Source organism: Lampris incognitus, chromosome 2 (genome assembly GCF_029633865.1).
Source record: "Lampris incognitus isolate fLamInc1 chromosome 2, fLamInc1.hap2, whole genome shotgun sequence".
In the NCBI taxonomy this organism is placed as follows: domain Eukaryota; kingdom Metazoa; phylum Chordata; class Actinopteri; order Lampriformes; family Lampridae; genus Lampris; species Lampris incognitus.
Window position 1 is genome coordinate 116889338 of NC_079212.1, and position 26820 is coordinate 116916157.

At 45.0% G+C, this 26820-nt stretch overlaps 1 protein-coding gene across 1 annotated transcript in view; it reads left to right on the top strand.

Moving 5' to 3' along the window:
• Positions 1–7569: 7569 nt before the first annotated feature.
• The window catches only part of top1a (DNA topoisomerase Ia), a 41139-nt gene continuing 21888 nt past the window's right edge, over positions 7570–26820 (top strand). Inside the window, exons 1-17 of the mRNA XM_056273081.1 lie at positions 7570–7676; positions 8169–8193; positions 13855–13945; positions 14224–14338; positions 15320–15372; positions 15487–15579; positions 15949–16021; positions 16231–16322; positions 16501–16616; positions 16743–16864; positions 16962–17084; positions 17184–17371; positions 17468–17612; positions 23341–23484; positions 24963–25148; positions 25249–25317; positions 25578–25692. Coding sequence (XP_056129056.1) covers positions 7644–7676; positions 8169–8193; positions 13855–13945; positions 14224–14338; positions 15320–15372; positions 15487–15579; positions 15949–16021; positions 16231–16322; positions 16501–16616; positions 16743–16864; positions 16962–17084; positions 17184–17371; positions 17468–17612; positions 23341–23484; positions 24963–25148; positions 25249–25317; positions 25578–25692 — 1783 coding nt within the window. The 5' untranslated portion in view covers positions 7570–7643. The remainder of the gene's footprint in view (positions 7677–8168; positions 8194–13854; positions 13946–14223; positions 14339–15319; positions 15373–15486; positions 15580–15948; positions 16022–16230; positions 16323–16500; positions 16617–16742; positions 16865–16961; positions 17085–17183; positions 17372–17467; positions 17613–23340; positions 23485–24962; positions 25149–25248; positions 25318–25577; positions 25693–26820) is intronic.

Sequence of the window (26820 nt, forward strand, 5' to 3'; positions counted from 1 at the left end):
CCACGCAGTGTCTTCCCCATACACTGTCTGTTTCTAAGCATCCTAGGACACGAATGTCTAACCCATTCGCTGCAGTGAGCTTGGCCCAGTTGGCTGATGACGGTGTTCTCTCTCCAAAGTGCTTTCTGAAGTGGGATTCCGTAATGGTAGTCACTTCTGATCCCGAATCTAGGAGACAATTTGTCTCCTAGATAGTGAATTGTGGTATACCAGATAACGCATATCAGCGTCATCTAGTATTTGTCAATTTCGTTATTACTCATTACTAGACTGTTTAAAAAACAAACTGAACTATTTATGTTTGAACATTCATTGGTTTGGATACTCAACATTTTGAGTGATTTTTCTCATTTGAGATTGTGTATACCAAGAGATGGTGTATACAAAGAAAGTCAAACTCTTTGTTTTTGTTTTGCAAAGCAGACGAAGCAGTCTGGATGAAGCCACTACCAGGAGACCGAGCAGGCATTTAGAGACGCGGATTCCGTGTACAGACGGTCGCTCCATGGTCCTACCTGGTAGAAGAGGGATAATTTTACCGCCGAAACAGAGTTGACCTGCGGGTGGCAGAGCCAGCACTTCCGCAGAACCCATGAACTCATCTGGAAAGCATGCCACAGGCCCACATCCCCGATGAGACTGGAGAAAATCAAGAAGAAACGAAGAGACTGGCCCATGCCAGCCCAGAGACGCTGGGCGACAAGCCGAGTGGTCAGAGTATGCACTGCTCTGCCCCCGCTACCCGACTCAGGCGTTCTGACGTTCTACCTGCTCATTCTCTTGCAAATACACCGGCAAGGCCCTTTATGCAGTTGCGCTCTGGACAGTGTCCCGGGCACCTGTTAGGCTTGATTTGTAGTTGGGTCAGACTGTTATACCAATATTGTTGTTTAAAAAAACGCGTTTGTTGACTACTGACAACAGTATAATAATTTTTGAAATAATTTTGTCAATATAATATTTTTGAGATTGATTTGTAATGTCACGTTCAGTAATGGAGGGCTAAGTACACAACTACATAAGTACGGTTTAGTTCTGGAACTTCATGAGACGTTTATTTCAGAAAAGGAAGAAGTTTCGGGTCTTGGATGGCACGTTACTGCCATCTTTTGGAATTTAGGTGGTGGTGCTTTGCCGGCTGTGTATCGCTGTAGGGGCGTTATGCCCCGGAAGTTGTGTTCCGAGCCAGATGGTGTCGGCACTCATGCATGACTCGTGCCGTCATTTAACACCAAAACAATGTACGGTGTTAAGTTCCAGGAGTATTGCTGTGACTTGTACATTAGGTAAACTAAACAGGCGCTGGCCAAGAGGATGCCACAACACAGAAGAGCGTCAGGCTGAGACTCCGGAGTCTACATCCATCTACAGGCCAGTGGCCGCTCTTTCAAGCATGAGGATGTGCACATCCTTGATAGGGAGGAACGCTGGTTTGAACGGGGATTCAAAGACCATCTTATGTGAAGAGGGGACGACCATCCCTGAACCGGGAGGAGGGCTAAGAGTACATCTTTCGCCATTGACTTGAAACTAGTTAATGGTCACACCCATAATTGCACATGAAACTGGTCGTTATGCATCTGTCGCCATCTTACAATGCTGTGATTGCAAACAGTCCCCAATCCTCTGTGAATAGTACACATGGCCATTGAAACTCTAGTTAATGGGTAAACCCATATTTTCAATATGAAAATGGTCGTTGGTTTCGGTCGTTATGAAACTGTATTGTTTGTAGGGGGTGGGGATACCAACAGTCAGTTTAGACTGAAGATGTCACTTAGGTGAGCGATGAAACGTATGTCAAACGAACTGATTCAACCGTCTTTGATGTCTTGTTTATAAGGGTGGGGATGCCTGCAGTCAATTTAGACTGAAGATGTCACTTAGGTGAGCGATGAAACGTATGTCAAACGTATCCAGATGAACTGATTCAACCGTCTTTGATGTCTTATAAGTGTAATGATCTGTGCCCTCTGGCTATGTTAACTTATAACATTAATAAAGCAAGGACGACTTCTCTCGTGCTGGGTGTTTATTCACCGACCGGATTCCGACTGACGTTGTTACGTACATCACGTGACTTTGTTGTGGCGCTACGGAAAGCCGTAAGGGACATTAGCAAATCAAATATTACTAGCAAATATTACATCTCCCTTTTTCTGAAAAGTGCTGCTTTCTCTGCAGAGATACCGACCACGTTGAGCACGTTTATAAGCGAATACAATCTTAATAAGAAAGAATATGAAAGTGGAACTCTTATATAACTGGACTGCAACAAAGTAGTGTAAAACATTTCCTTCACTGTCTAAATGTGACACCGTAATAACATTTCATCTTTTTTTTCATTTCATTACTGGTAACTGCAAACAGCAGGTAGGTACACAAGGTAAGTGAACGCTGTAAATATTTCTTTTCAAAACATAGCAGGTATAGTACAGGTTGGTGTAAAATTCTCTTTTTTTAACATTCATAAGTCAAGGATTTGTCTTGGTTTGATCGTGCGACCTGACCTCGTGGTGTAACCAGGCTGTGTGTCTGGTTGTCGCTGATTGTTCGTGTCTGGAGGTTCAGCATGCTCTTGCTGATGGGCTTGTGTGTTGTTGTTAGCGCTGGTAACAGTCTGCTGTGAAGTGTGTGTGTGCGTAGTGTGAGTGTTCACTCTGCTTTGTCGCAGGTGTTGACGGTTGCGTTGGTAGATCTGACCTTCTTTGGTTTGGATGTGGTAGCTCCTGTCTGTGTTCGCTGGTCTTTCCACAGTTGCAGGTCTCCAGGATCCATCCTCCTGCCGGAAGCGGATTGGTGTGCCTGCGGGCAGGTGGGGCAGAGGTTTGGCTGTTCGGTTGTAGTATGCCTGCTGGCGCTGTTGACATACCTCTCTCCTTTTGTGAACATCCTCCTGACTGGCGATCTGTGGCTGCAGGTGTTTTGCTGTTGATGGGAGAATGGACCGCAGCCTCCGACTCATCAGTAGCTGTGCCGGTGATTTCAGGTTGTCCACCGGTGTGTTGCGATACTCCAGCAAGCTCATGTAGGGGTCTTTGTTCTCAGCTTTGGCTTTGTCCAGGATGCGTTTGGCCGTCTGGACAGTCTTCTCGGAGAGGCCGTTGCTCTGTGGGTAGTGGGGGCTTGTGGTGGTGTGTGAGAAACCCCATGTCTGTGAGAAGTTGCGGAACTCACCAGAGCTGTAGCACGGACCGTTGTCGCTGATGATAGTCTCGGGGATTCCGTGTCGAGCCATTGCTGCTTTCAGCTTCATGATGACGGCAGATGAGGTGCAGTTGTAAAGTCTCTCTAGCTCGAAGAATCTGGAGTAGTAGTCCACAGTGACTATGAAGTCCTGTGAGTTCCATGTGAATAGGTCTGTGCCTATCACTTGCCACGGCCGCTCGGGTATGGCGTGTGACATCATTGGTTCCTTTGCATTTGCGCTGCGCCGTTCTTGGCATATGCTGCAGTCTGCTACCGCATCCTCGATCTGTTTCCCCATGCCAGGCCAGAACAGTAAGTCTCTTGCTCGGCATTTGCTTTTTTCCACGCCAAGGTGGCTGGCATGGATGCGCTGTATCATGTCCTTGCGAAGCTTTTGGGGGACAATGATTCTCTCACCTTTGAACAGGATACCGTCCATTTCTGAGATTTCTGCTCTGTGGTTCCAGTATTCCTGGATGCTGGGCGGGCACTTTTTCTTTGTGTCTGGCCAGCCAGTGAGTGTGGCTCGTCTGAGTGCGGTGAGCTGTGGATCTTGCGCTGTTTCCTGCTTGATTTCTGTGAGTCTTGTGTCGCTCACAGGGATGTTGCTGAGGACTGTGTGCACTTGGGCCTCCATCCCTTCCTGTAGGTCACTGTCGTGGTGTTCTATTGACTTGCGTGACAGTGTGTCGGCCACCGGTATGTCCTTACCGGGGCGGTGGATGATTTGGATGTCGTATTTTTGGAGCGCCAGGATCATCCGTTGCAGCCGGGGTGGTGCTGCTGCCAGTGGCTTTTTTAGTATTGCCTCCAGAGGCTTGTGGTCTGACTCCACAATCACTTTTCGTCCATACATGTACTCGTGGAACCTCTTGCAGCCGAAGACCACAGCGTAGAGCTCCTTCTCTATCTGTGCGTAGTTTTCTTCAGTGCTGTTGAGTGACTTGGACGCATAGGCAATTGGTTTGCCATCTTGGAGCATGACAGCCCCAAGGCCACTTTTGGATGCATCCACTTGGAGTCGCAGCTCTTTCTGCGGGTCGAAATATGAGAGTACTGGACCTGGGTGCTGTGTAATGAGATTCTTCATCTCTTGGAACGCCTTGTCGTGGACTGCATCCCACACAAACTCACTGTCCTGTTTCAGAAGCTGTCTGAGGGGTGAGTTTATCTGTGAGAGGTGTGGAGCGAATCTGGCGAGGTAGTTGATCATGCCGAGGACTGTCTCCAGCTCTGCTTTGTTCTGTGGGGGTTGCATGTCCTTGACCGCCTTCACCTTGTGTGGGTCTGGTTTGATGCCTTCGTGTGAGAGCGTGTGGCCGAAGTAGCTTACCTCGGACACGCATATGTGACACTTGTCGGGGTTGAGCCTCACCCCTCGCTCCCTTGTGCGCTTCAGCATCGCTCTGAGACGCTGGTCATGTTCCTCTTTAGTCTTGCTGAACACTAGTATGTCGTCCACTATGGCCGTCACAGCGTCCAATCCTTCATATGTTTCATCCACGCGTCTTTGGAACTCGTCTTGAGCGGACACGATTCCGAATGGCAGTCTGAGGAAACGATACCTGCCAAACACTGTGTTAAATGTCGTCAACATTGAGGATTCAGTGCTCAGTTTGATGGCCCAATAGCCTGACCGCGCGTCTAACACGCTAAAGTACTCAGCTCCAGCGAGCTTTGTGGTGGCGTCCTCCAGCGTGGGGAGGGGGTAGTGAGGTCGTTGTATCACTTTGTTAAGAGCTCTGGGGTCTAAACACACTCTAAGTTTGCCTGTCTTTGGCTTCTCAACAATGACGAGTGCGTTCACCCATTCTGTGGGTTCTGTTACCTTACAGATTATGCCGCCTTTCTCCATGCTGTCAAGCTCGTCCCTCAGTTTGCTGCGTAGGGCGATGGGGATTCTGCGTGGCGGGCAGACGACCGGCGTTGCATCTGGTGTGACGCGGAAGGTGCACTCGCCTGGGAACTCTCCTATTCCTTGGAAAACATCTGCATACTCATCCATTATGCTCTGTGATGTGACATTGTTTTCCTCGCTCACAGCCATCACTATTTTTACCAAGTTTAGGTCACGGCATGTTTTCATTGCCATGACTGGTGGGGCGTTTGTGTCAATGACGTAAAAGTCCAGCATAATTGCATTGTCTCTGTACTTACATTTGAGTTTGCATGTGCCTTTCACGCTCAGCGCGCCTCCTCCATATTCAGTGAGTCTGTGTATTGCTGGTTTCAGTGTCACATTTTTGAACAGCGCCTGGAACAGGTTGGTGGGAATAGTATTGGCCTGTGCCCCAGTGTCTAGTTTAAACTTTACCTTCTGTGGAGGTGTGCCAATTCCAACCTCTACGTAAGCCTGCTCGTTGCTTTTTCCGTTGTTCTCTATTGAGATGCAGTCTATGTACAGCTCTGTCTGTTCTCCCACAGCGGTGCTCTCCACTGTAATGTTGTCGAAGTACAGTTCTTCCTGTTCTCTGTCAGTGGTGCACTCTTCTGGGTTCTCTCCGACGGCATGTACTGTGCCGCGGTAGTACTTTGTCTGTCCCTGGGAGCTAGACTTGCATACTTTAGCAAAATGATTGAGCTTCTTGCATTTAATGCATTGTTTACCCTTAGCTGGGCAAGTGGCTTTAGCGCCGTGTAGCCCTCCACAATAGCTACACGCCCTGGCGGCGGTGCTAACGTCCCTTTGTCTGAAGTTAGCGTTAGCTGCTTTGGGTGCGTTCGGTTTGTAAGTCTTTCTGCCTATTGCGTGCACCGTTTCATGTGTGCTGCCCTGGCCCATAAACGTTAGCTGTTGCTTTGCTAGCTCGTGTGAGCGGGCTACATCTATGGCTTTTTCTAGCGTTAGCTCAGCTCCCTGGCTAAGTAGCTTTTCTCTCACTCTGGGTGAGTTGGTGGCAAACACGATGCGGTCCCTGACCATCTCGTCGGCATTTGGGTAGCCACAGTCTTTGACTAGGAGCTTTAGCTCAGTTACAAATCGTTCGAAGGATTCACTCTCTCCCTGCATCTTTTCATGAAATTTATATCTGGCATAAATCGGGTTTGCTTTGGGGGTGATGTACTCAGTGTACTTATCGTAGTACGTTTCTAGCTTCTTGGCTTGTTCTCCGCTGAGTGTCCAAGTGTTGTGCACATCGCGCCCTTTTTCCCCTATCCAGAGCAGGAGGTAGCTGCATTTCTCCTCTTCGTTCTTCCCGCGCAGGGGGCCCTTGAACATTAGCTCCGTTGTTTGCCGAAATCGTCTCCATGCTTCAGGTAAGTTCGCCGATTCCCAGTCCATCCGTGGAGCTGGAACGCCGTACGAATCCATATTGGGTATTTAAACTCCGCTACTCTGACACCATGTAATGATCTGTGCCCTCTGGCTATGTTAACTTATAACATTAATAAAGCAAGGACGACTTCTCTCGTGCTGGGTGTTTATTCACCGACCGGATTCCGACTGACGTTGTTACGTACATCACGTGACTTTGTTGTGGCGCTACGGAAAGCCGTAAGGGACATTAGCAAATCAAATATTACTAGCAAATATTACAATAAGGGTGGGGATGCCTGCAGTCAATTTAGACTGAAGAGGTCACATATTAGATGAGTGATGAATGCGGGGATTCCGGTTCGAATCCCCGTGTTACCTTCGGCTTGGTCGGGCGTCCCTACAGAGACAATTGGCCGTGTCTGCGGGTGGGAAGCCGGAAGTGGGTATGTGTCCTGGTCGCTGCACTAGCGCCTCCTCTGGTTGGTCGGGGCGCTCGTTCGGGGGGGGGGCTAGGGGAATAGCGTGATCCTCCCACGTGCTACGTTCCTCTGGCGAAACTCCTCACTGTCAGGTGAAAAGAAGCGGCGGGCGACTCCACATGTGTCGGAGGAGGAATGTGGTACTATGCAGCCCTCCCCGGATCGGCAGAGGGGGTGGTGCAGCGACCGGGGTGGCTCAGAATTGGGGAGGGAAAAAAGGGGTGAGTGATGAAACTGTCAATAAACGTTGTGTCCAGATGAACTGATTCAACTTTCTTTGATTTTCTTACCTGGATTATTGAGCATACATAGACATTTTATTTTGTTATATTTCATTGAGAAGCATACATCAGTGTCTAAACGTCATTCAAAGTCGTTGTTAGAAAATAAAACAATGTGAGTCTTCTAGTTTTGACAGGAGTAATTTACAAATGAAACATAACAAACAGGCAAGTAAGTGGGCAGCCCAGCTGACAAGGTTTGTGCCTCGGTGCCCAACGTGAGCTGGGGGAGCGACCACGTTAAGTAAAGGAGGTGTCCGTCTCCCTCGGATTTAAATTTCTCGCGCATGCGCATCCCTCTCCAAATGGGACTCAGCCTATTATATTACACAGCTATTTCTCCCTTCATTCTGCATACAGCCCTCGCCGGTGCTATTTAACCTACACGTCTCTCACTTTGTTTTTTTTCTCCCCCAATCAGATAAAGAATAGGACATGAGTGGAGATCATTCCCACGGCGATGACCAGGTAATTATAAACGTGTTTTGTCCTGCCATGGCTGATGGGATTTCGTTAACTTGTACCTTTTTTTTTTGCTCTCTTCTGCTTTAGTTGACAGGTTAGTTTAACCTAACTGTTTCAAAGGTTGGCTAGCGCGCACTTGCTAACCATGTTTGTAGTTCAACATGTTAAGATTGTTAACCCCAATATGGCAAGTGTCACAACATTTTTTTTATTAATGTTAACAAATAATGATACCTTGTTAGCTTCTATGTCCACGTAGCTGCATGTGAACGTAAAGATGAAACGAGACATTTAAAATAGCGTTAGCTGTAGCTGTCAGCTTTAGCTACGTCGGAACCATTAGCCACCAGGCTGTATTACCAGTCAGTGTAGCAAGCTAACCTAGCTTACTCGCCAGCTAACAAACTGTCTCCCTGCCATCCAGTGAGTTCAAAGTTACTTAGCCGGCTAGTTAGCTACTGTGAAATTGATCATACATCTGTTTTTAATTTTCAGATTGACTGTGGCTCTCGGTTCAATGGTAAGTTTATTACATGATTATATTTTTGACAATGGGTTTCTTTCACAATTCGGACGTGTGTTCACTATCGCATATTTAACATTAGTTCTTAGCAAACGACAGAAATGGCGTCCAGAGACTAAGTCCTCTGCTTCACTCACAAGCGCCTATTGTTCAAAAAGGAGGTCTTGAATGAGCTTTTCACTCATCTATTATCTCTTTTTGACTGAATATTTTTGCAGATCTGGAGGTATTTAGTGAGTTTGTTTGATTTGATTCTCTTGTTGTCTGGCTTTAAATGCCGCATTTCCTATCTGAAAGTGAGGGTTTGGGGTTTCAGGACTTAGTCTCTGCGCCATTTTCTTTTTCGGTGTTGCAGCCCGACTGTAATGTTGCGAGCTGAACATTAGGCTATGAAGTGCAGATGGCTGCATGAACGGGAGACGCGGAGACCCGTTGTCTAATCGAAATCCCCCAGGGCGACCAAAAAGGAATTGGAAAATTTCTTTGCACTGTCTCCCATTTGACGTGGTTTCACGACCAGGGTCAAAATATCATAGTTGGCCAAGGTTACTTAAATAGGTTATCTTGCCTATACGATTGAGTGCAATGTGTTCTATGGTACACACAGTTAGTTACTTTAAGTTGCTCTTACCGGGGGAAGGGTTTATATCAGGGAACACTGCACATTTATGTGGGACTCAGATTCCACTGTCTCAATGAAACATTGTTTTGATCACACGTAGTTTAAGGTGAATAGTAGGTGTTTAATCAAGCAACAGCCATGCTGCTGAAACGTCAGTCTGAATGTGACGCCTTCAGATTTGATCCATGACAATGGAAAATTTACTTTAATTTTATCTAAAAATGTGGGTTCAATGCCAATTTAAAAATGTTGTTAAACATTTAGAAAAGTTACGATTGGATCAAGGTGTGACCAACGCACGTCCCACAAAAAGGAAAATGACATTCTTTTTATAAGGTGAAGATATTGGCCATCTTGCTCTTGGAGAGCTACAGCACTAATTTAACACACCTGAATCTACTGATTACCTACTTAACAAGACCTTGATTAATTGAATCAGGTGTGTTAAATTAGGGTTTGAGTGAAAACCGGCAGGAAGGTAGCTCTCCAGGAGCAGGGTTGGTGACCACTGGAAAACAATAATCCTTCCCATTGACATGGCTCCCTATAGATTAACTTCATCATGAAAAGCATCTGAGCAAAATACTTTTCATAAATATCAGGGGGATTTACAATATGAAGCAACAATCCAGGCTTGGATGCTTGAGGGTCACAAAATTCAGAAATATTTATCAGATTTCGTCACCAGAGGTAATGTATCGACAATTGAAAATCAGCAGTGTTCAAATCCCTGTCTTGCATCAAACCAAAAGAAGTTGATATTGATGAATAGCAAACTATTCAAGATCAATTAAATTTAAGAAAAAGATTGGTTTTGTCATCTCAAATCAACAGGAAGATGCGTAGTTGACAGACCAAGCTTGCCAGTCAAAAATATTTGTCTGAATAGACACAATCTGATTTATTTAATCCTAATTGGCAAATTCACATGACTTTAAAATCATCCTAAATTCTGCTACTAAATTGTTCTCCTGTTTGCTAGTGGTGCATTTTTCTATTTCCTTTTTTTTTTTTTTTTACATGTTTGATAAATTATTCTTTGCGACACAGTCTTTGCTTTTGACATTGATTTTTTTTCTCTTGGAATTTTTTTTACAAACGGTCCTTTCCTTACTAACAAGCACATTGTTTTCTTAACAGCTTAATTAGATTTTGTCACTGTAAGCATATCCCCTTGTTAGAGATGGCAAAATTGACCTATGGGCCTTGAATAGTTGTGTTCACATGCAACTTTAACCATGAGTTAAAAATGTTTTCTGTTTCGTCTATTTGTTTAAGGAGCTCCCCCAGTGAAATATATTTTGGCACTAATTCAGGATATGTCTTTATGCATGCTCAATAATGAGGTAAGGACATCACAGAAAGTTGAATCAGTTCATGTGGACACAATTTTTATTGAGAGAGAAACGTTTCATCACTCATCTAAGTGACCTCTTGAGTCTCAACTGACTGCAGGTATCCCCACCCTTATAAACAATACAGTGCCATAACGACTGAAAACAACAATCGATTTTGTCTTTATGCATGCTCAAATCCAGGTAAGAAAATCACTGCACAAAATCAATACAGTAGCATAATGACCACTGTATTGTTTATAAGGGTGGGGATACAGCACGGTGGCCCAGTAGTTAGCACTGTTGCCTCACAGTAAGAAGGTCCTGGGTTCGAACCCCAGGCCGTCCCAGGTCCTTTCTATGTGGAGTTTGTATGTTCTCCCCGTTTCTGCGTGGGTTTTCTCCGGGTGCTCCGGTTTCCTCCCACCATCAAAAATACATGCATGTTAGAGTTAATACTCCTTCCTGCCCTGCGCCTGACCAAGTCAATTGAAGGAAGAACTGGAGTTAAAATTCTAAATTGTAAAAACTAGAGTTGGTCCCCAGGTGCTGCGGCTGCCCACTGCTCCTATACAATAGGATGGGTTAATGCAGAAAACAAATTGAATTTATTTTTTTAAATTTTTTTTTTCTAAAAATTTATTTCTGATTTTTCCCTTTTTTCTCCCAATTTAGTGGCCAATCGATCCCTATTTTAATTCAAACACCCACCCTCGTACTGCATGCGTTCGCCAACTGCATGTCTCCGGCCGGCAGTCTTGAAGGAGACCGCCTCACAAATTCAATTTCAGAGTACAATTCGTTGTAAGAATACAATGTCGAATAAAGTGGCTTTCATTTCATTCCTACAGTCAGTTAAGATGGAAGAGGTCACTTATATGAGTGATGAAAAGTTACTCTCAATAAACGTTGTGTCCAGATGAACTGTTCAACGTTTCTGTGAGTGATCGGTTGGTTTCATATGCAAATTGTCATGACCATTAACTAGAGTTACAATGGCAGTGTGTGCTATCCAAAGAGGAGTGGGGAATAGTCGCAATCACAGCATTGTAAGATGGCGACCGATGTCCTCTTAGCGCCCCTCCCCAGTCCGGGGACAACACCTAGCCATTGGTTCAGATTTGTGGATGATATCTGGGTTAAAAAAAATTCTCAGGACGTACCAGATTTCACCGACCACATTAACTCTGTGGACAACCACATCAAGTTCACCAGGGAAGATGTGAAAAATGACAGCTTAGACTGTGAAATTGCAGTTGGTGATGGGGGACATTTGATTGTGGATGTTTACTGTAAACCAACACATACTGATCCGTACTTAAGGTTTGACTCTCATCATCCACTGGAGCGCAAACTAGGAGAGTCATCAGGACGCTGTACCCCCGAGCTGACAACATCCACTCCGACACAGCGACCGGGGAAGGGGAGAAATCCCACATTAAACAGGTCCTGGTTTAGTGTGGTTATCCTAACTGGGCGTTTGTCAAAGCCAAGAAGATGCCCAAATAGTGCACCAGCCGATCGAAGAGAGGAGAAGGACAACAGCTGCTTAAGCATAAACCAGTGGTGATTCCGTATGTGGTGGGAGTGGCGGAAAAGTTGAGACGCCTATTTTCCAAAAAATTGCTTTCAAACCCCCAAACACGTTGCGCCAGAAATTGGTCCACCCCAAGGATCGGGTCTCCTGGCACAAACGGAGCAATATAGTGCACACTGTTAAGTGCCGGGGAGATTGCCATGACTTGTACATTAGTGAAACCAAATGGATGCTGGCCAAGAGGATGGCACAACACAGACGAGCTAACGCATCAGGCCAAGACTCCGGAGTCTACACCCATCAACAGGCCAGTGGCCACTCTTTCAAGGATGAGGATGTGTACATCCTTGATAGGGAGGAGTGCTGGTTTGAACGGGGATTCAAAAAGGCAATCTATGTGAAGAGAGAACAACCATCCCTTAACAGGGGAGGCTAAGAGTATATCTTTTGCCATCTTAGAATGCTGTGATTGCAACTATTCCTCAATCCTCTGTGAATAGTACACATTGCCATTTTAACTCTAGTTAATGGTCACAGCAATTTCCATATCAGGAATCGGGTACGCTTTATTCTATGTGAAACTGGTCGTTTGTTTGTTGTTGTTTTTTTCAGTCGTTATGCCACTGTATTGTTTATAAGGGTGGGGATACCTACAGTCAGTTGAGACTGAAGAGGTGACTTAGATGAGTGATGAAATGGTTTTTCTCAAACATTGTGTGCAGATGAACTGGATTCAACTTTCTGTGAATTTAGGCTATCAAAGAGCAATAATTTGCAATCACATTCTCGTGAAAAGCTACAGTCAAGGAAACTAGTTTGAGTTGAAAAATGTTAAACTCAAAAATAAGTTGTCAGTTTGAGATAAGAAACTTATCTCCAAAGGGGAAAGTTGTCTTGGATATCAAGTGCTGCTTATCCAACATTTAAGACATAGACAAACAAAAGCTTGCAGAAAGTTAGTATTGTTAAAAATTAGCAAAAAGGACAGTATACCAAAAATGTCACTCCCCCAGTCTCTATGATGACAATCCAGTCTAACGGGGGGGATTTCACGTCATCTGGGAAATGGTACTTGTTAATTAGCTTGATTGACAGGGGGACAAATGATTGTCCTATTCCGTCTACATTTGGGTAGCCTTTAGTGCAGGGGTGGGCAGTCTTATCCAGAAAGGGCCAGTGCGGGTGAAGGTTTTTGTTCCAACCAAGCAGTGACATACCTGATCCCACTAATCAACCTTTGCTGAGGAACTTGATTAAGAGACACAGGTGTGTAATTGCTTGGTTGGAACAAAAACCTTCACCCACACTGGCCTTTTCTGGATAAGATTGCCCACCCCTGCTTTAGCGCCCACCGTGAGTTCATATTTTATTTGATTTAGAATAAAAAACTGGGTCAGTGATTTCTTTTCTTAAGGTTTAGAGTTGTTTTTTGTCCTCTGGTTCCTGATACTACATCATGGAAGAGTGACAGCCCTGTTTTAGATTCATTTCAAGACTCTTGGAGGGCTAGAACCTTGTGACTGTCCCTAAATTGGAATTAAGTCGCAATCGTGGGCATAGTTTTTTTAGCTGTTGACAGTTATTTTTTTTCTGTGTTTTTACTTAGTTATTATTCAGCTTTATTGCTATCCCTGTTGCTTTAAGCTTACCTGAATGAAGGCTGAGGGCTTGAACTAATACTTGCTTGCATGTTACAACCTGTCTTCATCGTGTCTTAAAAATATGACCAGTAAATGCAGTTAGTCACTAGGGGGTGTTGTCTTACTACACAGCAGACATTTGGCCAAAATATGATAGATTAGGAATGTACTGCATGTTTTTAACTTGCCCTCAGAATTCTAATGCTTGCACTCACCTGGATAGTTGGATTTTGAGTCCTTCCTTGGTTTTGAATAGAGAGTTAATTACAATATTCAGTCTCTTCATGTGTATTACTGTTTTAGTAGTCTGTTAAGAGTCCCATCTTTATCTTGCCCCTTTAGCCAAGAATCATCTATAGAATCCTGCCCACTCATACTTAGAGTAGTTCTCCCTGTTATTAAAATATGCATTGTACCAGGTAGTTTTTCTTGAGGTATTACTTTTTCTTCTCAGGGGACTGTGCCAGATAACTGTTTCTCAAAAGTCGCTTAGTCACATAAATTAGGATTTTTTTTCCCTCATAGATTCTCACAAACATAAAGAAAAGTACAAGGAACATAAACACAAGGACCACAAGAAGGACAAGGAACGTGAGAAATCAAAGCATGGCAGCAGGTATGACTCTGGTTAACAGCAGCATTTTGTTTGTTTTGTGCCAACATTTTTTGAGAGCCATTGAGGCTACCCCCATTCATTAGCAGTTAGATGGTCTTCCATATCATTATTTTGTCTGTGCAAGATAAGTTAGTTGTATTCGTGCCTGGTCCTAAGAAGACACAGGGAAAAATCCACTTAATTCCCAAAGTGACTTTTTTTTCATTCAGTTTTTTGCTGTGTTGTACAGTTTGAAATGACACCAAATGTAATGTTTTTTCTATTCCTCTAAACTTCAGTGACTATAAGGACTCCTCTGATAAAAAACATAAAGACAAGGAAAAGATGAAGCACAAAGATGGCAGCACAGACAAACACAAGGACAAGCACAAGGAGAAGAGGAAGGAGGAAAAGGTGAATTGCTGAACAAATACTGGAGCCCTATGTATTTGTCACAGAAATCCCTACTGGGCCAAATTCCTAGCCTGTCTGAAAACAGCCAGCAAATGAGTGTGTTAATCTGTTTTACAGTCTTGTTATGGACGAATTTATCTGACAAACTAGAGATGCACGACACTCTTATCCCAAGTTGAATTCCAGTGATTCATCAACATGTAATGTGGTTGCATTAAAGTTTTTTTTTTGAGCTCAGAGAATTGTAAATCAACTGCTCTCATTTGCTTCCTGGCTAATCACAATGAGTGCTGGACCAGCAACATAGTTGAAAGTGCTCAGGGTGTCGCTCCACTTCTATTCCCATCTGCTGGTTCACATGATTAAAGCATGGTTGATCCCTAACAAGTAAACAAGTCTGCCCTGTTAGTGGGTTTTGATATCATTTGAAAATGTAGGTTGCTCCAGATGAACAGCACTGCGATCTGTGCAGTAGACTTGCTTGCACATTAATGTAGCATGACAAACTGGGAAGAGTCCTCGGGAGATTAAATCAGTCTTGTGTCATGGAACCCAAGCAAGTATCGACTCTGCTGAACACGGTTCAAGTTCCTTTATCACTGGAGCTTGTACAGTGCATGTCATCATCCTATAGTCTTCCAATCCCACAGTGAAATTACTGCGAGAACCTCAATGTGTACATAACAAATGAATATGAAACCATTCATGTTGATGTATACACTACCTGCTGCTCCATGGGTACTAAAAGAATATGGTCACTATTTTTGTGTTAAAATGAAAAAACGAACTAAAGTTACCCAAAGCTGAGACTGATGATTGTGACCTAAAATCACAATAGTTGTCAAAATTTGGTTTTATCATTCAGCTACTTTTTGTATAGCATTAATGTCCTTAATTTTATCATCTGTGTGAAGTTGGGCACCATCAATTTGCAGTCCAGTTTTCTCCCTTCTGATAACATTGTACTCTTTGACCTTGTAGATGAAGTCTCTTGATGGTAAGGTGAAGAGAGAAAAGGAGAATGGCTTTGCCAGGTAGGGTAGTACATGTTACTCATTTCCATTGTGTGATTGATTGTTTTAAACCCATACTTGCATTTCCAATGAAGCCACATCTGATTTTTTTGTCCATGGTTTTTTTTTTTTTAGTCCTCCGCATGTGAAATCTGAGCCTGAGGATGACTATAACCACTCCCCTAAACATGAGAAGTCCCTTAAGCGAGAACGAGATGATGATTACGAGTGAGTTCCCCCTGCCCCGTTAGTCTTCTCACAGTAAACTTCTCACATTTATGTTTCATTTGGTCTACTGACTTGTGCAAAACTATGGTAACGCAGGGTAGAATTGTCACTCAGGTACATTTCTTTTGGGAAGCAGTGGTTACCCTTCTAAGAAATGACTCCTCAAAGTTCTTTGGTCATTGGGTCTGCTATAAGGACAGTTTTTGTCCTTAGATCTGCAGTCACATTTTCCTCATAAACCTTAATTCCAGATCACTCACCCCACTGTTTTATAAATGGCCTCTTGTTGCCAGAATCCCCCCTGCCCCGAAAAAGTAGCTTATTCAAGAATGACCATTGCCTTGGATATAACAGGCTTTTGTCTTTCAGCCATGACTTCAAGCCCAAGAAAATAAAGACCGAAAATGATAAAAAGGTCAAAAAAAGGAAACGCGAGGATGGGGTAAGTGAAGTCCCGAGTAGAATGTTGTTGTTTTTTTTCCACAATTTAATTTAATCTGAGTTTTGATCCTGTTTTCTACTGTGTTTGGTGGTGGGGGGACCTGAAGAATGGGAAAGGCTTGAGTTTCAACCCCTTGTGTTGACACTGAACATTTTTTCTGCTAGCCTAGAGGTGAAAGAAAGCTCACGTGTTCTGCCTTCCCTTTTTAGGAAATGAAGCCGAAACAGACAAAGAACAAGAAAGGAGAAGTCGCAGATGGAAAAAAGAAGGCAAAGAAGGAGCCGGAAGAGAAGTGGAAATGGTGGGTTTTGTTACCCTGCTGCCTTGCTGCTTGGCATCTGCATCATCTGCTTGCCTCACATTTTGTCATAAGTGGAGTAATGGATGTATTGCATGTCATCTTTGGATAGAGTGGTTGACCTTTTTCTAACCCCCATCTCATCCTCACGCAATTGCCTTGTACTGTGGTTGATTTCTAGGTGGGAGGAGGAGAGGTACACAGATGGCTCCAAATGGAGGTTTCTGGAACACAAAGGCCCAGTATTTGCACCACCTTATGAACCCCTTCCCAGCAATGTCAAATTCTACTATGACGGTGAGGTTCTGTTTTCTGTGACATAGGATTTCATTGCTTTTGCTGCTTAATGGTCTTTTGTCATAGGTTTGGGCTGTATAATGGCAATTGTGGATATTATTTGCTGTTTAATCTTTTTCTTTCTAGGAAAACTCATGAAGCTCAGGCCAGAAGCTGAGGAGGTTGCCACTTTTTTTGCCAAAATGCTTGACCATGATTATACAACAAAAGATATCTTTCGGAAAAATTTCTTTAAAGACTGGAGAAAGGTAGGTTTGAGGTGGGAAGTTGTTTTTAATTACTTCAAAGCAAGCTCATCATTGGTGAGCCTTGTTTTAAGTTTAAATTATTTTTCTGGTCAAACAGGAAATGACTTCAGAGGAAAAGTCTAAGATCACAGACCTAAAGAAGTGTAACTTCACCGAGATGCATGAATACTTCAAGGCACAGTCGGAGGCCCGAAAGGCACTGTCAAAGGAAGAGAAACAGGTGAGTCATACTCAACACAAATTTAAATGTCAATTAGGCTTTCGTCCCCAACAAGAAAAAAATACAATGTCAAATCTTTCTCTTGCTATTCCGTTATAGAAAATTAAAGAAGAGAATGAGCGCATCCTGCAGGAGTATGGCTTTTGCATCATGGACAACCACAAAGAACGCATTGCTAACTTTCGCATTGAGCCTCCTGGCCTGTTCCGTGGCCGTGGAGACCATCCTAAGATGGGCATGCTAAAACGTCGGATCAGGCCTGAGGACATCATTATCAACTGTAGCAAGTGGGTTAAGAAATGCCTGTAGAGCGTGTTGTCATGATTTAACGGTGTATTGTGGCTGTATTTGGACATTAAAGGAGGAAACCTTGTCTCTTGCAGGGACTCCAAACACCCTAAGGCTCCCCAAGGAACTAAGTGGAAGGAGGTTCGCCATGACAACAAGGTGACCTGGCTGGTGTCATGGACGGAGAACATCCAAGGGTCAATTAAGTACATCATGTTAAACCCAAGCTCCAGGATCAAGGTAAATAGATGAGCAACGTGCTGTTAACGTGGGTGGGAGGGTTTCCTGCTTGACAAATTGGTATGACCTCTTTTTGTCTTTGAAACATGTCTGACTTTTTTTTTTTTCACCAAAAGTCGCTTGGTTTCTTGTGCCCCACACCTACCTCTAATGAAACGGGCTGTTTTGGAAGGGGGACTTATTCATGACCTGCTACTCTGATTGGCTGGCAGTGTTGCTGGCCCCTGTCTTGACAGAAATATGGTTAACCAAACAGAGGCTACCTTAATCCAATCAATCAGTCAAGTTGCATTTTCATAGCGCTTTTCTAACTGCAACAGCCACTCAAAGCACTTCACATTTCTGGTCAAATCAGAATTTCAGAAATCTGTTAGAATAGAACACAAGCCATTTTCTGTACAATCACTACCTATTTCGCATGCGTAAGGCCACCGAAATGTGATTTACAGCAACAGCAAATAACTTATTCACACGTATATTACAAAAGGATTTGACATCTTTTTACCTTACACTTGGTGTGGGCGGTCTTGGGACTTCCTATTTGTATGCCATTTCACCTGGATGATGCCACCTTAATAATTTCCGAGCTCATCTTTTTAACCCTTATCTTAATCTTATGTTAACATCAGGTGAAATGAAATGAGGAGTCCTGGGCGGCCTGTTGCTAATTCTTGGTTGATCCTGATGTGACATCACATTTCTTAATGACTTGTTCAAATGGTTCTATTTGGTCCCATAACAAAGCTGGTGAAACGGATGATATTTAAAGAGTAACTTTGTATGAATTGCAGGAAATTAGAGACAGACAATTTCTCTCATTGTCTACACGAACGCGTGTCTTTTATTTTCTTTATACAAAATCGACAGCCCGAGCAACATGGCGCTGCCCCAACCAAGCTAGTCCTCGCTCTGCCCTCTCAACCCGGAAACCCTTTCTTACAGGGCCCATGTCTACCAGTTATGGTGAATTGTGCCAATATAGTCCGCTACATACGCCCCCCCCCCCCCCCCAGAATTCACCATAATAAAAAAAGTCAATGTGGAGGGGGATGCAGAAGCAGGTGCAGAAGCTTGGGTGCCTACGGGAGGGGCCTTAAGGACCCTGCGGCGGCGTGGGGGTAGGGCGGGTGGTGGAGGAACCTTAGGGGCCGTGTTGGGGGTTGGGGGCCGGGTAGGAGGGCGCCCCTACCGTGGGGGATGGGCAAGTCCAACAGGTCAGTCCAAGTCCAGGTGAGCCGGTTTGAGGCGATCTACTGAAATGCGCTGTGGCTTGTTGCTGACTTCCACGACAAAGTGCTTGTTTCCGGTCCCCAGGACGCGGAATGGCCCACCGTAGGGAGGCTGCAGTGGTCCACGGTGGGCGTCGTGGTGGATGAAAACATATTCTGCGGACTTGTGGGGATGTAAGACTGTGGGAGGCCGTGTGGTGAAGTGGGGACTGGTGCGAAAGCTCTGGCGTTATCCAGGAGCGTGGTCCGTTGATGGGCTGCAGACCAGGGAGCTGTGGTGTTGGGGATTAATTCCCTAGGGACCCACAGCGGCTGTCCGTAAACCAGTTCAGCGGATGAGGACTGGAGGTCCTCCTTAGGGGCGGTCCCAAGGCCCAGCATGACCCATGGGAGCCTGTTGACCCAGCTGCTATCCTTGAGGCTGGCCCGAAGAGCGGCCTTCATAGAGCGATGAAACCGCTCGCACAACCCATTGGCTGGCGGTTGGTGTGCGGTGGAGCTTCACCCCTATGTTCTCTGTGACTGCGTTCCAGAGCTCAGACGCAAACTGTGAGCCCCGGTCTGAAGAGAGGTCAGATGGGGTGCTGAACCGGGCAACCCAGGTCCCGATGAACGCCCGTGCTACGTTGGTGGACGTCGTCGATGACAGTGGGACGGCTTCTGGCCATCGAGCAGTCCTGTCCACCATACTGAGGAGGTAAGTAAAACCGTGGGAGGTGGGCAGGGGGCCCACTAGGTCCACGTTTACGTGGTCAAACCTCCTTTCGGGCACCGGGAACTGTGCCAGGGGGGCTCTGGTGTGGCGGTGCACTTTAGAGCGCTGACACTCCACGCAGGTGTCAGCCCAGTCTCTCATGTCTTTTTTGAGCCCATGCCAGACGAAGTTGGCTGCAACTAGTCTTTGAGATGGCATTTTGCCAGGGTGGGGGAGTCCACGGACAGTGTCGAAAACATGCCACCTCCAGCCAGTGGGAATGACGGGCCGGGGCTGACCCATGGAGACGTTGCACAGGAGCGTGGTGCCAGCATCGTCAAAAGCCATGTGCTACAGCCCTATGACAGCCACCCTGAAAGCCTGCATGTCCGGGTCGGCGACCTAGTCAGCTGCCATGCGGGCATAGTCAAGACCCAAGTGGACGGCCCCCACAGTGGCCCAGGAGAGGAAGTCAGCAACAAGATTGGTTTTGCAAGCAACATGCTGCACATCCATGGTGAACTCCGAGATGTAGGAGAGCTGTTGTTGCTGGAGGGTGGACCACGGCTCGGCCACCTTGGCCATGGTGAATGGCAGTGGTTGGTGGTCCACAAACGCTGTGAAATGGCGGGCCTCCAGCAGGGAACGGAAGTGTCAAATGACGAGGTTGAGAGCGAAGAGCTCCCGATTGAAGGTGCGATACTTCCGTTCGCTGGGGCGTAACTGTTGGCTGAAGAAAGCGAGCGACTGCCAAGCACCGGTCACCCACTGCTCATGCCCCGCGCTGACTGCGTAGTCTCAAGCGTCTGTCGTAATGGTGATCGGAGCCTTGGGTGACGGGTGCGCCAGCATTGTTTTGTCAGCCAGAGCAGCCTTAGTGTCCACAAACACCTTGTCCATCTCCGCAGACCAGTCAATGGTATGTTTGGTGGCCTTGCCTTTCAGGGCCTCATACAGGGGTCACATGAGTTGAGCAGCTCAGGGGATAAAGCAGTGGTAAAAGTTCACCATGCCGAGGAACTCCTGTAGGGACTTAACTGTGAGTGGTCACAGGAAATTCACAACGGCATCCACCTGTGGCGGGAGGGGTACTGCCTCATCTTTGGTGACTCGGTGTCCGAGGAAGTCGATGGTGGTCAGCCCGAACTGGCACTTGGCTGGATTGACGATCAGCCCATGCTGGCTAAGCTGCTTGAAAAGAGTCCGAAGGGGAAGCAGGTGTTACACTTTGGAAGTGCTGGCGACGAAGATCTCGTCTAGATAGACGAAAACGAAAGGCAGGTCCCGTAGCACCGAATCCATGAGGCACTGGAATGTCTGCGTGGTGTTCTTGAGGCCGAACGTTATGTGCAGGAACTTGAATAGTCCAAATGGGGTGATCACCGCCATTTTGGGGACATCCAGTGGGTGGACAGGAACCTGATGTTATCCACAGACAAGGTCCACTTTGGAAAAGATGACTTTTCCAGTGAGTTGGGTGGAAAAATCCTGGATGTGTGGGTCTGGGTAGCGGTCCGGTGTCGTCGTATTGTTGATTCAGCAGTGATCACCACATGGGCGCCAGGTTTCGGGACGATGTGGAGGGGTGAAGCCCATGGGCTGTTAGAGTGGCGAATAATGCCGAGGCGCTCCATATTCTCAAACTCCTCTTTGGAGGCGGTGAACTTGGCCGGGTTGATGTGCCAAGCCCGAGCATAGACTGGTGGGCCAGTGATGGTGATGTGGTGCTCCACTCCATGCTTGGCAGTGGAAGATGAGAAGGTGGGCTGCATCAGGACTGGGAACTCAGCAAGAAGCTGGAGAAAGTCGTCTGTGGCGGAGAGCATGCTAGACAGTCTGATGGAGTCTGCTCCGCTGAGAGGACACGCATACGAACTGAAAGTGATGGCATTGATCAAGCGGCAGTTTTTGACTTCCACCAGCAGCCCATAGGCGCATAGGAAATCCGCGCCGAGGAGGGGGACGGCCACTTTTGCCGTGACAAAGTTCCAACCAAACCGCTGTCCTCCAAAACACAGCTCCATGTACCTAGTGCCATAAGTGCAGATACTGCTGCCGTTAGCGGCTTCCATGGGAGGGGATCATATCCGCAGGACAGGATGTCTACTCTCGATGCGGGCAGGACGCTCCTCTGCGCGCCAATGTCTCACAGGAACCACTGTCCAGAAATGGAGTCTTGGATGAAAAGCAGCCTGCCAATGTAGCTGACGCACATGGCCACTACTGAGCGCCGGCTCCAGCGTTTCCCACTGTGCTTGGCCTTGGGTCCAAACTTTGCGTGGTAAAAACACCGGCTGTGGTCCTGCTGCCGTTGAGGAGCTGTGGTGGCGACTCTTGTGTCTCCAGGCAGGGATGAAAATGCTTGGGCAGGAAAAAACACAGCTGCGCAGTGCTGTTGACCAGCTAGGAAAAATTTATCAGCCGCCTCAGCCAGAGCACGACAGTCAGTGATGGCAGTGTTGGCTAAAGCAGCTCGTACCTGAGAAGGCCGCTATCACAAAAACAATTGGATGAAGAGGAAGTCGGCCTTGTGCTCTTCCAGGAGATCCAGCATCCTGTCCATACGTTCAGACAGCTTAACTGTCACCGAGACCTTGTAGAGAAAAAAACCGGCTGGCCCGTTCAGTGTCAGAAATTTCAAAAGTTTTCAACAGGTGAGCCTTGATATACTGCTGTGGAGGATTTTTGAGGAGGCTCACCACTCTGGTTGTTGTTGAACTGCTGAGAGCTGACACCACATAAGTGTTTTGTGGCGTCCGCGGTGATTTCCCTGCAATATGAACTGCGCTTCTGTCTGGGCGAACCAAGCCAAGGCTGATGACGCCCAGAACTCCAGCAGCTTGAGAGAAACCGCATTAGTTGTCATATTCACCAAGCGTTGTCTCAGGAAACGTCCAGCAGACAAATATCAGAGTCACCAATGTCGGAATTGCAGGAAAGTAGAGACGGACAATTTCTCTCATTGACTACACGAACGTGTGTGTCTCTTATTTTCTTTATACAAAACCAACAGCCCAAGCAACATGGCGCTGCCCCAACCAATCTAGTCCTCGCTCTGCCCTCTCAACCCGGAAACCCTTTTTTAAAGGGCTCGTGTCTACCAATTATGGTGAATTGTGCCCATATAGTCTGCTACAAACTAAACCATAAACCATTTTATGTCTTCAGGGATGCTCAATAATCCAGGTAAGAAAATCACAAAGTTGAATCAGTTCATCTGGACAAAATGTTGTCTCTAGATGAACTGATTCAACTTTCTGTCATAGACCATTTTAGTGAGTTTGCTGACATCTACAGGTTAAAAGCCACCTAAAGGTTTTAAAAAAAATACCAGGTTGGTCTTGGTACTCTGTGATGTAAGCGTAGCAGGATAAACATATTTGCCGCAAATAAAATTAATAATGGGTTTGTATGATTTAGGTATGCCTGCACATCTCTTAGCATTGACAGACAGAAAGTCAGCACTGATGGTTCTTTGGTACACCTACATCCAATAGACCTATTATTAACATAACCAGACTGGCAAGTTTTTAAGATGTAAAGTTTTTTTAACTTGTAGATTTCCACTCAATTCACTAAAATGGTCTAGGGTTTAGTTAAGATTTGTTTCACAAATTACAAATTGTAATTTGTTGAACGCATGAAAATGGTATTTCTCACTGACTGCACAATCCACCTCAAGACTAAACAAATCTTGTTTTCCATAATATCCAGCCCCCTAAATTACTCAGCCAAAGGCCATATCACTTTGTACATATTGAAAATTGACCCAACCTTGACATTTGTATGGTATTTTTCTCTGCAGGGAGAGAAGGATTGGCAAAAATACGAGACAGCCCGTAGACTGAAGAAGTGTGTGGACCGTCTGAGGGCACAGTATCGGGAAGATTGGAAGTCTAAAGAGATGAGGATCAGGCAGAGAGCAGTGGCACTCTACTTCATTGATAAGGTGAGCCGCTACAGCCGTCTCTAGTGCAATCACTCGCCTGTAGCTTAATGAACTCGGGCCAGCTCAGAATATCCAAATATTGTTTTTCGGACATAATTTCAGTATTCGGATGGTTTTTTTTTTTTTCCCCCTGCACAGTAACGTCAGCTTTCATATACAGCATCTTGACTAACTATCCTGTTGCATAGCCTATTATCATCATCTAATGAATCAGTAACATGGATGATGTGCAGGTGTCATGGCAAAATTTCTCTCCGCACCATGATTTCACTCCCTCTCACATGTATGCACATTAAGAATCTCTGCCACTGCTGAGGCTGCAATTGTCTTGTTTTCTTCATTTGAGTACTCATCTGTTCTTTTTTTCCCATTGAAATAAAAACCGTTTTCATTAGGACTCGGCTCCTTTGATGTCATCTGTAATAGGCTTGCTGGCATTATGACTTCAAATCAATCAACCAGCTGCAGCTGATTCAGAACACTGCTGCTCGAGTCCTTACTAAGACCAAAAAGTGTACCATATAATGAAAATAAATCAAACTTATACAGCACTTTTCTAACACTTAAAGTCGCTTTACAATAAACGGCGGTGAAACAAGACTACAGATAAACATAACAGACATACAGAGGTGGATGAGAAGGGGGGGGGGCTACGAGAGGGAGAAGCGGCAGCCACACGACGCCAGCAGTACTCTCCGACTTAAACAGATACAAAAGGGCAAGAAAACAACAACAATGTAGACGTATATCTATATGTAGACGTAATATCACTCCAGTTCTGAGGTCATTACACTGGCTCACTGTCCGACAAAGAATTGATTTTAAAACTCTGCTCTTGGTTTCTAAAGCACCGAATGGTTTAGGGCCAAAATACATTTCTGGTCTTCTGCTACACTATGAACCATCCAGACCTCTCAGAACATCTGGGACAGGTCTGCTTTCTATCCCAAAGTCAAAACTAAACATGGAGAGGCAGCTTTCAGTTTTTATGCACCACATATCTGGAACAAACTTCCAGAAAACTGCAGGTCTGCTGCAACTCTGTTCTTTTAAATCAAGGCTGAAGAGTTTCCTGTTAGCTCTGCCTACATTTAAATAAAAATTGAAGCTTTTGATTGTCTTACACTGCACTTTAACTTTTGTTCTCTTTTTATTTGTTTTTAAATGTCTTTTAATTGCCTGATGTTGCTTTTCCTAATGCCTTCTATGTTTTTTGTAAAGCACTTTGAATTGCCTTGTTGCTGAAATGGGCTATACAAATAAATTTGCCTTGCCTTGTGTTAGGTAGCCTTGCCTTCGTGATGAATAGGCTATCTCCATAATAGAACTTGGGTTCATTTTTGAGTGTTGATAAAATTGCAACTTCTATATAACTGAAATTTTAATCTGGTGAGAAAGAAAGGCCTTCACACTTTGGTTGTTTTGAGGTTGGTGCCCCTTTGAGTTGGATTGAATCCTTGTCATCTGATGTGCACTAGCTGGCTCTGAGAGCAGGTAACGAGAAGGAGGAAGGTGAAACGGCAGACACGGTGGGCTGCTGCTCTCTCAGAGTGGAGCACATTAAGCTACACCCAGAGAAAGATGGCCAAGAGTATGTGGTGGAGTTTGACTTCCTTGGTAAAGACTCCATCCGTTACTACAACACAGTTCCTGTGGAAAAAAGGGTAAAGAAGCCTCTCTCGCTACATAGCAGTTTTTCTTGAGTGCTCATAGTTTGCTGCTGTTGTCTTTTTTAAACTTGTGTATCGCTCCCTCATCATTCAGGTATATAAGAACTTACAGTTATTCATGGAAAACAAGGAGCCAGATGATGACCTGTTTGACCGTCTCAATGTAAGCAAAATATCCTTCTGTAAAATACTTCCTTGTCCATGCTCGATGTATACAGCCAGTCTTGATGTACATATTTTACTGTTTTGTCCTTGTATCATGTCAGTCCATACTTGGTTATTTCTGTATCTTGGCATCAACTGCCCCATAATGTGTTGTTAAAATATGATTTGATTTGATAATGACATTGGATTTACTGCAACTGCTGTCATGACATATCCTCATCTAGTGATTCTTAACTGTTCCATTTGTGTTTTCTCCAGACCTCCATTCTGAACAAGCACCTCCAAGAGTTGATGGATGGCCTGACGGCCAAAGTGTTCCGTACCTACAATGCCTCCATCACTCTGCAACAGCAGCTGAAGGAGCTCACCAGTCGTAAGTCTACCCTTCTTATCCATTCAGCACAGGTCCATTGTGGAATGAGAAAAGAGGACTCAATATATGAATGAGGCCTTGTGGAGAAGACTGATTTTTTTTTTTTTTTTTTTTTTTTAGTATTTGATTTTTACACGGAAAGGCTTGTGTTTGACAATCGCAGCTCCCCTTGAAAGCATTTCTATACCAGGGTTTCCATTAGGAATTTTTTTCTGCTGGCCAATGTGACTAGTAAAATTTTAGTTGGCTGGACATGAGAGATTTACCAACATCCATATGCATTGGATGCGTAACCCATTAGGGCATCTGTTAATAGTGCTCATAACAACAGAGCACATTTAGATGATGGATATTAATCTAATTTGACTAGAAATTGGCATGTAAAATTTTAATGCATTGAAGTCTATATGTAGTGTATTGAATGTTCTTGATGTGACATTTTATCGAAAAGCAAACAATTGTAGCTTGCGTTGGTGCCTAGCCATAAATCATGAGTGGATATATTTGAAAAAGTACAAAAAACAAAGATCAATCACAGGAAACTGATACACCGATCAGCCAGAACATTAAAACCACCGACAGGTAAGTGAATAACATTCTCGTTACAATGGCACCTGTCAAGGGGTGGGTTATATTAGGCAGCAAGTGAACAGTCAGTTCTTGAAGTTGATGTGTTAGAAGTGGGGAAAAATGGGCAAGCATTTGAGAAATTTCTACAAGGGCCAAATTGTGATGGCTAGACGAATGGGTCAGAGCATCTCCAAAACATTCTGGGCCTCATGTATCAATCGTTCCTGTGGGCAAATTTGTTCTTGGACACCCATGGGATTTTTTAGCCCTCAAGATTGTCTGTAGCAAAGCATGATGTTTATTTGTAATTCCTTTCTCCTAACATCTGTCGTCTACCTCTTGCAATGAGCAATCACCCAGGCCTGCAAAGACATCAGTGTTAGCCAATCGGTGTCTAAATTCAGGAGTTACCCAGGTTCTACACTGGTCTCAGACATACTTCAGGGCTAAAAAAATCCCATGGGTGTGTAAGAACAAATTTGCCCATAGTAACAATTGAATACATGAGGCCCCTGGTCTTGTGTTTCCGGTATGTAGCAGTCGGTACTTACCAAAAGT